Below are 13,785 nucleotides of genomic sequence, written 5' to 3'. Positions count from 1 at the left end.
AAATATTGGAATTCTTCCACTTTTTCGAAAGCTATTGATTCAAATATGTCTTGTGATGGATCGCTGTCGAGAATCTCTAGAATTTTTCTAGCGTTTTCGAGAGCCACCGTTTGATTTAAAGCATCCTCTAGTGATTCACCAAGGATATTCAGATCATCCGCAAAACCTAGAATCTGCACTCGATGTTCATTGACCGCTACCCCACTTTCTGCATTTTGCATCATTCTTACCGCCTTTTCAAGTGCTAAGTTAAACAGTAGCGGGGATAGTGCATCACCTTGTTTAAGGCCAGTTTCTACTGTGAAGGCGTCAGATAGTATGTTATCTACCCTTACTTGGTATTTTGTCCCTTCCATGCACATTTTGGTGAGTGATATAAGCTTGTAAGGTATTCCAAATTCTTCCATAATATTGTACAGACTCTCCCTATGGATGCTGTCATATGCTTTTCTAAAATCCACGAATATCTGCCAAAAATTCTGACGATATTCATATTTCTTCTCAATGATTTGTCCAATTATTGAAAGCTGTTCCACTGTCGATTTACCTTTGCGGAAACCGCATTGGTACTGCCCTAGGCACTCTTCTGCATATGGTGTTAATCGGCTCAGTAACACCTTGGAAAAAACTTTATATGCCGTATTTAACAGTGATATCTCTATAATTAGAACAGTCGGTTTTGTCACCCTTCTTATGTAGAGGTATGATTATGGCCTCCTGCCAGCTTATAGGCATCTGTTCCTCCTGCCACGTCTTCTGACATGCTTTAAATACGAAATACCGCATTTCTTTCCCACTATATTTTATCAGTTCAGCTTGGATGTTGTCTGATCCGGGAGCCTTCCAATTTTTTAGGCTTTCTATTGCTTTATCAGTTTCCTCCTGGGTTATATCGTCTATCAAAGGTTCTGCTTTTTGAAATACTGTCTTTCCTACAGGGTATGCTGGTATATCGCTATTGAGTAACTCTATAAAATATTCTCTCCATCTCTCAGCCTTTTTCCCAGGTTCCATAATAATACTCCCCTCTGTATTTTTAATCGCTTTTAGACTTGGGTTGAAGTGTTGATGTTTTTTGATGGTCCTGAAGAAATTTCTTGCGTTACCATAGGAACAGTTTCTTTCTGCTTCTTCTAATATTCCATTAAGAAATTTCCTTTTTTCCCTTTGAATTATATGTTTGCACTTTCTACGTTCTATTTCGTATTTCTCCTTTGTATCCTGATCTTGCGAAGTCAGAAAACTATCTCTCGATAATTTCCGCTCCTGAACCGCTTTCCTACACACTTCGTTAAACCATTTATTATTTTTTTTCTTCATTAAACCAATTTCTTGTTCTGCAGTCTCCATAAGAATTGTATTGACTTTGTTCCAGTCCGCGTCTATATCTTGTAAGTTGAGGTTGAGGTCATTTTTTCCATGAAATTTCGTTGGTTTTCTGAGTCCTTAATTGCTTCTACGTCTTTCTTTTTTCCCTCAGTTTTTTATGACCCAATAAGTTAATTCTTAGAGTTGCTAGTACCAGGAAGTGATCAGTAACACAGTCAGCCCCTCTAAAGCTTCTTACATCAATGATACAGGACCTGAAGCGCTTTTGTATTAGTACATGGTCAATCTGATTGGCTGTTTTACCATCTGGTGACTTCCAAGTTATTTTGTGTATATCTTTGTGGGGGAAGGTTGTACTACTTATAATCATATCCTTGGATGCTGCGAATGATATAACTCTCAGCCCATTTTCATTGCTAGTATCATGAACGCTTTCACTACCTATAATTGGTAGAAAGTGTTCTTCCTTTCCACATTTTGCGTTCAGATCTCCTAGCAAAATTTTTATAACATTTCCTGGCAGCCTTTCATATGTTGTATCCAGGTCTTCATAGAAAGCATCCTTAATGTGGTCTTCACTTGTGTCCGTGGGGGCATGTACACATATTAGTATAAGATCTATCGGTCTGCTTTTTATTCTCATCACTGCTATCCTTTCCGAAACTGGTCTAAATTCTTTAACATGTGGTACCATCGACCTGTGCACAGCGAAGCCGCTCCCAAAACTGTGTCTGTCTACCATTCCTGAGAAGTATATTTCATAATCTTTTACTGTTACTTGTCCTGCTCCCTTCCACCTTATTTCCTGTAAGGCTGCTATTTTAACTTTATATGTCCCTAGCACCTCCACCAGGTTCTGGCATGCACCGCTTCTATAGAGGCTTAATATATTCCAAGTCGCTATCTTAAAATCAACCTTCCGATTTCCGTGTCCAAAATTAAAACCATTTCTCTGTGTCCGAGGCTTATTATGTGTTGGTAAGTCATATAATATAATTCATTTCATATCCGGATATTCCTGTTAGAGTCTAACAATTAAAACAGTTTCTAACAGTTGGACGATTAACGATAATGGCGATAAGGTATACATTACGGAGAAATATATTACTTATGAGCTCTTTTTAGTCAATAGGTCGCATCAAAAAGCACTATATATATACTACCTATGTACACTGCGGTGGACTTGGGTATTACTAATGAACCCGCATGAGTTGTATAATAACGTTTTATTGGTTATTATATAATCTTTAATCTTTATACATTAATAATATCAAATCTTGTTGACCGTCAAGTTCTCATTCATTCGCATTTTGTTATGTATTAGGAATTTTAGTAAAGTAAACTGCACCCAGGATGTATGGACTCATTCCGGATTAGATAATTGGCAAAAAGTAATATTATAAATAATTTACCAATGCAATTATTATTATTAATATTAACTTGGTCTATTTTAAATATTTATTTAAATTTTTTTCAGTTTGGTACAGAAGCAAATGGTCATTTCACTTCTAATAACCATCTGACAAATGTTGAAAAAATGAATTTATATACATTTTGCTGTAATGGTAGATGAAGCCAGGTACAATAGTTTTTAATTTACTCATCTAAAGAATCAATATACCATAATAAATATTTTATATGAGTTCGCGTTTATTTGTAGTTATTTTTGTTGTAATTAGTACTATATTTTTTTACTAGTAACGTCACGGAGGACAACATCCTCGCATAAAGGCAACGTATCCCACGGACAGCATCCGCAATAGTGGATTAAATCTGGACCTGGCCGCAAGGCAAAAAGTTAGTATGAATAATAACAAATAACAATAGCTAAAATCTTAACGCGTGTAATATGAAATTTTAAATATTACAGAATGTTATAATTGTTCAAAATTCGGGCACCTTGCCCGAGACTAAGAAGCCCCTGGCGTTGATGCCCGCACCAGCGATATCGTCTTCTCCAAAGGCAATGTCTACGGCGGGCACGGTGTCCAGTGGACGGACCATGCGGTTCACGGTGACGTCTACGGCCACGTCAGCCGTTGACGCCATCGCAGCTATGCGACAATTGGAGATAAACGTAAGAAATATTTAGAATACATTTTTTTGTCGTTATTAATTAATATCATGTTTATAGGAGCAGATGGATTCGGAAGATGGTAATGGTGATGAGGCGGGACGTGATGATGTAAGCTCCTATTATCACTGTTTTTGTAGATGTTCTTAATCTAATTTGTTTTTTGTATTTTTTCTGAATGAATAATACATTTTTATTTTTTTTTTATTAAACTAATTGTGTTTTACTTTAAGGTTTTCCCTTTGTCCTCAGATGTATGTATTTGTATATATAAGTATAATACATGTTTAATAGTATCATTCTCCAACACAAGCTTCGCTTAAAGGAGAAAGATAATCGAAAATGTTACTCAATAATAATTAATGTATTTATGTCTTTTTCGATTAATAAATAAAAAAAAAAAAAAAAAAATAGTATAATTGAAGTATATATGGTATTAATATGTATTGCTCGCATATATCTAAGGAGAAGTATAAGTTATATTGACATGTATAATGTATATGAACTTACCTTTTTTTTTCATATTGTGCATACTGTATTAAGTATTTGGTTATTGTCTTGAAGTATAATAAGATATTTATATGCGATATAAGTAAATACCAAGAGGCCGCTATCTATCTCATAAAATTTTAACCTGAAACCTCACTAATCAATGAATTAGGACCAAAATACTAATATTACTAATATTAGAACAACGAAAAGAAAAAGTAGTTCCTGTGTTTTTAATTTAGAAAAATCGTCATCATAAAAAGTTGTTGGTAGTTACTGTCTTTTAAATTAAAAACTTATCATCAGAAATCAAGGAGAATAAGTAAATAATATTAAGCATTTTCAATTGAATAGGGTCACGACGTTCGACCGAGCTGCTATGGGACATAGTCGAACTCGATACCTTAAACTGCCGACCCGGCAACCCGTTCAACGCGCATCATCCGTGTGGGAATGTGACCACGAACACGCGCACCGCGAAATGTAATGATCACGACACGACACGTCCCGCACGCGCCTCAAGATAACCGGCTTTAACGCGCAACGGTCCCGTTAACGTTTTCACACGTACACTGACGAGTGAGCACACTAACTCTCCAAGCATGATCTTTCGACCTGCTCACGTCACGTCGACGAAATCGTCTCAGGAACGTTCTAAATATTGAATAAACAAACAATTCATTTGAGGGGTTTAATAATAGATTTTCAAAGTTAGTAAACCCTAAAAACCCTTCTGGAACATTATAAAAATATATTAACAAGTTGACTGCCTTGAGTATCATATTTGATACACGAATAACTTGTCAATTTTATCTTGAAATGTCAAATTTGCTTTGAGTTTCACTTATTTTTCTCACTTATCAGATGAATCTCGATTTTTAGGGGAACCAATATTTTAGTATGAAGTGTATGGCGAAAAAATAATTTAGATAAATTTAATACAACTTTAACATTGAACAAAAAATAAATAAACTATAAAGCAGTTTAAAATTCCAGTATATATAAACACGTGTATTATGAATACGTAATATATGGGTTGCAAATAGTTTTGACTGTCGACTATTAATAAAAAATTAACATTTCATGTTAATAAGTTACATTCAAGTCAAAGTAGTGAACACCAGCTACAGTACACAGTTTATGACATACTGGTTAGCTCACCGAGCAGTCATAAATCAGAATGCGTTACGGTTGACTAGTACCCATTTCTACTACTAGTGTAGGGCGCTAGCAGTAATGATGGTTTTATAGATAGGATACACGGTCATTTTCATGATTCGTAGCATTTGAGTCAAATTAGTAAAAATATTCGTTTGTATTAATCCGAATCGTAAAAAAACGTATTACATCCTATTAACTCTAATGCCTAACTAATACGCATCACGTCGTCACACTTAAGAATCAATAAATAGTACTTACCCATACGTTATTGAAACATTGATAAAAAATAATTATATTTTATTAAACACCATAAGATACGGTAATCGCAGCGAGATTGTACATTTAATCATTTAATCAATATATATTATTGAAAGTTGTATTTGTTAGGGTGGAAAAATAAAGAGGGTACATTTTCGCCCCTCCTGAAGTATACCTGAGTTTAACACTGATTGAGTATCTCGAAGCCACATGGGTCAATATTAGTTTTTGATTACACATAAAAAAAAGAACTACGAATTTTATTCCAACAACCAGACAAATCTCGGTAATATTAAAAAATAATAGTTGATAGGTACATACATAATCATAAAATAATAATGTATTTGTTTATTATTTTTTTTGTTTAGAATATACTTGACTCGTCAACAATGGACACTGAGATAATGCCAGATGACACCCCACGTTGCATAGCATTAAAAAGAAATCATAGTCAATTATCCCATAAAGTATCAATAAAATATAATAAAATGAAAACTCTTCAGCAAAAAATAAGGCGCCAAATTAATTGGATTGCTTCTATGAAAAATATAATTTCTGAGCTTCAAGACTAAAGTTGAATGACGAGGAAGCCAGTTACACATGAGTCTTTCGGTAAGCATAAAGATTCAAATAAATAATTGGTCAAAAAAAAAAATTAGGTAAAAATGTTCCAAAGAAATATAGTCTCACCATTCGTCAATTTGTTCTATCATTACATTTATTTTCTGCTAAAGCATATTCGTATGTAAGACAGCAGTTTTACACAATCTTGCCTCACAGTAGAACTCAGAGTAAATGGTATAGAAATGTTAATGCTGAACCAGGTTTTACTGAAGAGTCGTTAAAGATTTTAACACTTAAAGTAAAAAATTCATCCCACCCTATTTTATTATCTTTGTCTATGGAGGAAATGGTTATAAGACAGCACCAGGAATTTGATGGTACTAGGTATTATGGAAGGGTTGATATGGGAACTGATATTGATAATGATAGTTTAAAGACGGCTAAACAATATTTCGTTTTTATGGTAGTTTCGGTGAATGAAAATTGAAAATTACCAATTGGTTATTTTGTAGTTGACACTTTTAAAAGTGCACAAAAAATTGCACTAGTTCGTCACGCATTAAATGTACTTAAAAGCACTGGTGTTAAAGTCTTGAGCTAAACATTTGATGGTTGTTCTAGTTATATAAGTGCAACTCAACTTTTAGGTTGTAATTATGCTTTGAGTGCGTAAGATACATGTTTTTCTTCTGACTGTGAAAGTTATCCAAAAGTTGTAACTCTGTTTGATCCTGCACATATGATTGACGCAGCCCCGCGCAATGACTTCTCTTTGCAACCACTAGTTGACGGCGGACGACACCGACGCGCGACGAACCGCGTCCGGAACGTCGGATCCGACGCGACCGTGAACCGGCCCGAGTCAAATCCACCGCACCGTAGGCGAATTGTGACGCATCGCCGTACTGTGCTCCCTTTTCAACTTTGCAACTGACTTTGCCTCAAACTAATAGTGTTTTTTTTGTTTTTTTTTTATCTGACGAATTTCACTCCACAGACAGAAATTAATTCTGATCGACCTATTACTCGCAAAAGAAAACAAACTACAATCACGCCTTTGGGTCCAAAAAATGAAATTCAATGTTCAAAAAAGATTGACATGGGTCTTCTTAAACTATTCATTTAAGATTTTCAGCCATTTAGGCCATTTAGGTAGTTGAAGATGAAGGTTTTAGAAATATTGTTTAACTTTTAAATCCATCATCCTAAAACGCATCCTTCCTATAATTGAAGCTAGCATACCTAATACCCAATTTGGATTCCGTCAAAACCACTCTACAAAACACCAAGTCCATCGTCTAGTTGACAAAATATCGTACACTCTTGAAAAAAAGCTTATTTGCACAGCTGCCTTCCTTGACGTATCACAGGCATTCGACAGAGTATGGCATGAAGGCCTACTCTGCAAACTCAAATCGATTCTTCCACCATACTACTTTCTACTATTTAAATCCTATTTAGAAAACAGACATTTTTCCGTTCGATCTGGCTTCTTCCTATCCGAAATATCACCAATCCATGCAGGGGTACCTCAAGGATCTGTAACAGCACCTCTACTCTTCAATTTATTTACCTCAGATCAATCTACCGCCCCCAAAACTACAACGGGTGACTTTGCCGACGACAAGGCGCTTCTAGCGATCCATTCCGATCCCAAAATAGCCTCAAACCTCGTACAAAATCACCTCAATCTCTTATCAACCTGGTATAAAGTCTGGGGAATAAAAATCAACGAAACAAAATCCATCCATTGTACCTTCACACTAAGGCAAATAGTCTGCCCTCCCATCTACCTAAACGATGTACCTCTCCCAACTGCCAAAATGTCCGATACCTAGGTCTACATTTAGACCACAGATTAACCTGGGCAATTACACTCACAACAAAAGACTTGCCTTAAATAATCGCTCTTGCCAATTACGTTATCTCCTCACATCACAACACATAAACTTAAAAAACAAGCTACTATTATACAAACTCCTACTCAATCCTATCTTGACATACGGCATCCAACTCTGGGGTGCAGCCAAAAAGTCCAACTTAAACAAAATCCAAATCTCCCAATCAAAATGTCTCCGTCAAATAACTAAAGCTCCCTTCTACGTATCTAACGACACTCTACATAAAGATCTAGCCATTCCAACAGTCCAAAACGTCGCAAAAACTTTCTACAAACGCACACACTCCAAGTTCCACAGCCATCATAATCCCCTGATTTCCGAGCTATCTACCAACGCTATTTCTGATGACCCCAGAAGGCATCTAAAACGTACCTGGTGTCGTGACCTACTAATCTAAAATTGTATACCTCTACCTACCCTTAATTTTGTAATCCCACCCTCTCTTACTACCAAATTAAAATCCTAACCCTAAGTGCCTCCAATGGGCGGCTTCTTATCTCCAGCCACTCAAGCCATGTCACCTCCATCACATGCACTTATTGTAAAACAACATTTACAGATTGTGTATAATTAAATAAACAATAAAAAAAAAATATTTTATAAAGTCATTTACAGGTTTCTTTTCCTAATTTATAAGAAAAACTTGTTTATAATTAAAGAGTAATTTAATTTTAAGAATGATAAAGTACATACATGAGTAACGGGCAATGTGTCAACTTAGTGAACGCAATTTTCAGACTATTAAAATATACATAATTGTATTTTAAAGGATGGTTTACAATTTAAATACTAAAATAATCACGTATTATTTTTGGTAATAAGGTAAAATTATCGTTACAATTACTGAATCAATTAAAATTATAAATTATAGTTAAGTAAACAATTTAAATCAACACATACAACTCAATCAACTAAATTAATACATTGATTTTAATTATTCCATGCAATATTGGTTGAGCTTCTTTAAATTATCGGAAATTATTAGTTTTAAAATTATACACTAGTTTAATCTAGTTTAGTAGCCACACGAACTTTTCACTTTTTTTTAAACCTAGGTAAATCAACGTTTTGAAAATGATGGCGCCAAAGTAAATGGCTAATTTAGCTAATTTAAGTTTTCAGTTTATATTATAACCCATAAACACAGTATTTAGACTATTTATAAGATAAGATAAAATATGAAATGTATGGTTTCGTTTATATTATACAAAATAATGTAAATGTCTAAATTAGGTTTTAAACCTAATTATAAAATAAGATAAAATGTGAATACTTTACAATATAATGAACATTTTTGTTTCATACAGTCAGTAGTATACGTACTTTTAAGTTGTTTTTGAATTAAATATGTGGTCTGTTATTAAATTATTCAAACTTTTTGACTGCAATAAAAATGGTCCGTTGCCCATAGCAGTCATTGAGCAACTTAAGTCGTGGGGCCTCATTGCAAAGACAAATACATTGCAATGTAAAAACAATCACTTTTTAATACTAACGGAAAATCGCCGATAGCTTTGTATGGCGATGCAGAAAACCGTCGTCGATTTCCAACAGAAAAGTGAGGTGTGATTTCAGATAATCACTCCGAAAAAATACTTTTTTCCATAAATCCCACTTGTCAATATGGAAAATTGTCATTTTTTCTTATTTGTGGACAGAGAATGTTTCTCAATTATATTTTTTTTTTTTTTTATTTTTTTTTATTAAATGAATATTTACAATCTGTATACATATAATACAATAAGTAAATTTGAGAAAAAAAAAACTTAAACGAAAAAAAAAAAGTAACAAAAAAGAACATGAAGGCTTGAGAGAAGGAGGCGTCCAGTGACACCACTTCAAAGCTCAATTATTTATAAAAAAACAAATTGATATTGCAAAACAATCGGTTGTTGACTGGGCATGATTTCATCGCGAAGTCGTATCTATATGATCAATCGTCATCAAAATATCGGTAAAGTATTCTTGTTTCCATAGTTTTCACAGGGTTAAATTGTACTTTATTCTTTTTATTCATTAATCAATTATTATAAAGGTGGTGAAGGGAAGACGGTCGAAATTGATGAGTCTAAGTTTGGTCGACGGAAGTATCACCGAGGTCATCTAGTGGTGGGGTAGAGGTGTTTAGTGGTGTGGAGCGGGAAACAGGGAAATGTTTCCTAATGCCTGTCAAGCGGAGAGATAAGGAAACATGTTGGTCACTATTAAAGATTGGATTTTACCCGGAATGTTGATAATAAGTGATTGTTAGAAAGTATGTAATCCGTTTTTTAATTTACAAACTATTATACCTACATTATTAGGATATTAATTATGGTTTGATAAATTTAGAGTTACGATTGTTTGAAAGATGAGGGTTACATACATCTTACCGTGAACCACTCAATTAAATTTAAACACCCTGATCCTGGAGCACATACAAATAATATGGAAGGGATGTCACGCTAAAGCATCCATGAGCCAATATTGTCGTAAAAAACGATTCTACGCAGGGTACTTGGCAAAGTATATTAGGTTTTTAAAATCGTGTCGGTTACAAAATGTTGACCCTCTAACAGAGTATTTCCGGTTGTGTTCCGTAGTATACGACCCTGTCGATGGAGTTAGAGGCGATAGTACTGTTTAATCTGCAGAGTCGGAATCTGGAACCGGTTCTGAGATAGAGTCTGGAGACGTATCCCAAACAATTGTTTTTTGTTTTAAAATAAAGTATAAGATATAAAAATTGGTTTTACTTTTGACAGTGTGACCTGTATCCTTATATGGTTTTCAGTGTAAAAAACAAAAAATATCCCTCGACTTGCTATGCAACACAACCTCAAGTAGGTCACAGGGTAAGTTATGTCGTATTATAGTATGGGCAGTAATGCCTTGTTAACGGCGCCGTCGCTCCGCTCCGCAAATCGAAATTATCCCGTCACGCGCATGAGTAAAACACCGAAAATCGTGAACTTCGTAAGTCTATAACTTCAAAATTAATGATTTCCGCAAATTTATTTTTACACCATTGTTTTAAACTCGTTGAAATTCATAGGTTTCCGAAAAAAAAAATCGAAAAATTCGCGTGGTCGCTAAACTAGACTTATGCCAATTTTTATTGAATGCAAAGAACGTCATTAATTTTTTCTACATAACCTTGTGTTTGAGGTGAGTAAGCCGTAGATAAAACTTGTTTAATACTTAAATTGACACATACATCTGACATTAGTTTATTTTTGAAATGAGTTCCTCTATCTGAAGAAAGTTGTCTAAAACAGCCCCATTGGGATATAATTTGAATAATAAAATGTATAGTTGATTGCACTGCTTTCGTGCTTTCGTAAATATAAATGTTGTGTTTTTACATGCCGCTACAATATATTTTTTTATTGTTACTTGTTGTTAATGGTCCTAGATAATCAAATGTCACTCTGTCCAAAAGTCTTTCGGTAAGTGGAATTGGGTTTAATTGACCTACTAGTTTACCACTTAATCTCTTATTTGTCTGATAACTATAACAGGATTTAAAGAAATTAATAGTATTTTTGTTTAATGTAGGCCAATAATATTTGTTTTGAATTTTGTGTATTGTTCGCGATATACCCGATAATCAGTAAAAAACGACAAAGTTATAAGTTATAATAACTAATAAATAATATAGTACCATTGATTATAAATACTATAGATTGCTCACTGGGCGGTTTTTCGGTGGCTTACTATTTGGACAGCACCGCTATACAGCGCTGCGGATGTGTTAATAGTTATGGATATTAACGTTGTAATCGCTAGTAGTCATAGTTGCGGCTGCCGCATGCCGGACGTCCTAACTGCTAATTTTTATGATAATATCAAATGACAAATACTATATATTATAAGTAAAGACCGGATTTATATGCATTTTAAATTGTAAAATATGCATGCAAACATGCACTAAAAAAAGTCAAAATATGCAAGGAAAAAATGTAAAACATGCAAAATAAAATTTTTATATTTTATTAAATTTTTCATAAACAAAAAGTGACATTTATAATATAGTACAAAAATGAATTTTTTTGTTAAATTGTAATTCAAAAATATTTTATTAAAATTATATAGTAGATACATTGGTGATGTAAATAGGAAAAAAGTACGAACAATTTAAGGTAGTAAGTTAATAAGAAAAAAAATTAGTTATCAAGTATGTTCCATGTTTATTTCTGTGAAATTATGACGGCGATCTGTAAGAATGTAGGTACTTGTAGGATGAAAAACTGCGTTCGATATCAACACTGGTGATTGGAGTTTATTTAAAATTGGCTAGAATATCCGGCGAATAATTTGGAACAGATAAATCGTTGAAATTAGCACTGTCACCTTGAAGTATTTTCGAAATTTCTTTTAAAACCATTAATCCTTTATTTTTATTCAAAACGTTTTTACATTTTGTTTTAATTATTGTACTATTTGTACTAGTAGGAAGTTCATTGACAGAGTTTTCCTCTTATTCTAAAATTTTTAACGAGTCTACAAGGGACAAATTGGAGGTTTCAAGCTTTTTGATACTTTTAACGATACATAAAAAATTTGCTTTAATGTAAGCAAGATCATATTTTACATTTAATTTATTAAAAATTGATTTACAATTTTGAATGCATTTTGCATTATCTTCTAAATGTTAAGGTAAAGCCATGTATCCACTATAAAACCCGTACAACCAACCTATGGAACTATTTTTAGCGTCCGAATATTCTTTGAGATATAAAACATTTGATATTACCTATATCAAAGTACGTATGATGTGTGTTTTTTTGATTGTTAGTTGTATATTTGTACGGTTTTTGTTAAAATAAAAGAACTGAATACTGCAAAAATATGCAGTATAAAATTTTGATATTTAATCAATCAAGTAATGATTTGTGGACACTCATTGACTGCATGTATATGATGTTGAAAATAGCAACATGCAAAATCCGGTCTTTAATTATAAGAGTGGTCTACAGTGAGACATGTTCATCAATGAGACAAGTGAAATAATTTTGTTATGGTTAATAGATAACGGTTGATTTTTAGAGGTTAAGTTCTAAATTGTTACCTCCACCGAATAAACGTGTTTTCGTTGGACTCCGATTATAATAGTTCGAAATAACGATAAAAATCGATTTTTGATAACGTGAAGTAAATTTTTCATGCATTTTTGTTTTTGCTGTTTATATTATAATTTATTTTAGATGTACAAACAAATTACATATTTTAAATCGGTAAGTTGTTTATTTTTTAAATATCCATTAAACGATTCAATATGTTTACGTTAGTGTATGTAGTTATCATGAGAATGTAAAAAAATGAAATGGTCTTCAATGAGACAATATTTTTGGTCTACTGTGAGACACATATCTCATTGCGTTAAAAATGTTAGTTAAGTCATTCAATAATTATATTTTAATTAATTTAATTATTTATTAATTTAAAATGGGACGATCTTTCAAAATAAAAACTAATAAAGGCAGTTTTACAAAGGAGGCCATGCAGGATGCAGTAAATTTAGTCATTAATGAAAAAGAATCATTAAGAGATGCTGCAGATGCATGTGGGGTAAAGTTTCAGACATTACATAGGTAAACTCCATTATCACTGTTATGTGTATCTATGTTGTTTACATTTATATTATTTTTAATTTATGTGGTTTTTCAGATATGTTAAAAAGCAGAAAATGGCATCTGATGGTGAGCAAGTGCTAATGATTCCCAACTATGCTGTTCGTAGAGTATTTAAATATGACGAGGAAAGTATATTAGCAAAGTATTTGTTAAAGCTCTCTAAAATGTGCTATAGGTTATCGTCAGAAGAATGCCGTACTTTGGCATATGAAATGGCTACACGCAATAATCTTGTAATTCCAAATTCTTGGGTTGAACGAAAAAAGGCTGGCATTGAATTGCTCGACATAAAGATTTAAGCCTTCGTACACCAGAAGCTTATCGAGGGCAACATCATTTAATAAACATAATGTTAATATTTTTTATGATAATCTTCAAAATGTGCTGAATCGAT

At 33.3% G+C, this 13,785-nt stretch overlaps 1 protein-coding gene and 1 pseudogene across 1 annotated transcript; one reads left to right on the top strand and one right to left on the bottom strand.

Annotated features, from left to right (window-relative positions):
• Nucleotides 1–1,341: 1,341 nt before the first annotated feature.
• On the bottom strand, nucleotides 1,342–2,172 carry LOC132928069 (craniofacial development protein 2-like). The gene has a single exon (XM_060992631.1). The coding sequence runs from the start codon at nucleotides 2,069–2,071 to the stop codon at nucleotides 1,457–1,459; it is 615 nt and encodes a 204-aa protein (XP_060848614.1). The 5' UTR covers nucleotides 2,072–2,172; the 3' UTR covers nucleotides 1,342–1,456.
• Nucleotides 2,173–5,948: 3,776 nt separating this feature from the next.
• Nucleotides 5,949–10,402, top strand: LOC132925280 (uncharacterized; annotated as a pseudogene).
• The last annotated feature ends 3,383 nt before the right edge of the window (nucleotides 10,403–13,785 follow it).

This window comes from Rhopalosiphum padi, chromosome 3 (genome assembly GCF_020882245.1).
Source record: "Rhopalosiphum padi isolate XX-2018 chromosome 3, ASM2088224v1, whole genome shotgun sequence".
Lineage (NCBI taxonomy): Eukaryota > Metazoa > Arthropoda > Insecta > Hemiptera > Aphididae > Rhopalosiphum > Rhopalosiphum padi.
Note: the sequence above shows the minus strand (reverse complement) of the source record. Positions and strands in the feature narration are given on the sequence as shown.

Coding starts and splice junctions, on each gene's coding strand:
- LOC132928069 (XM_060992631.1), bottom strand. CDS start 2,071: ATGGTAGACAGACACAGTTTTGGGAGCGGCTTCGCTGTGCACAGGTCG.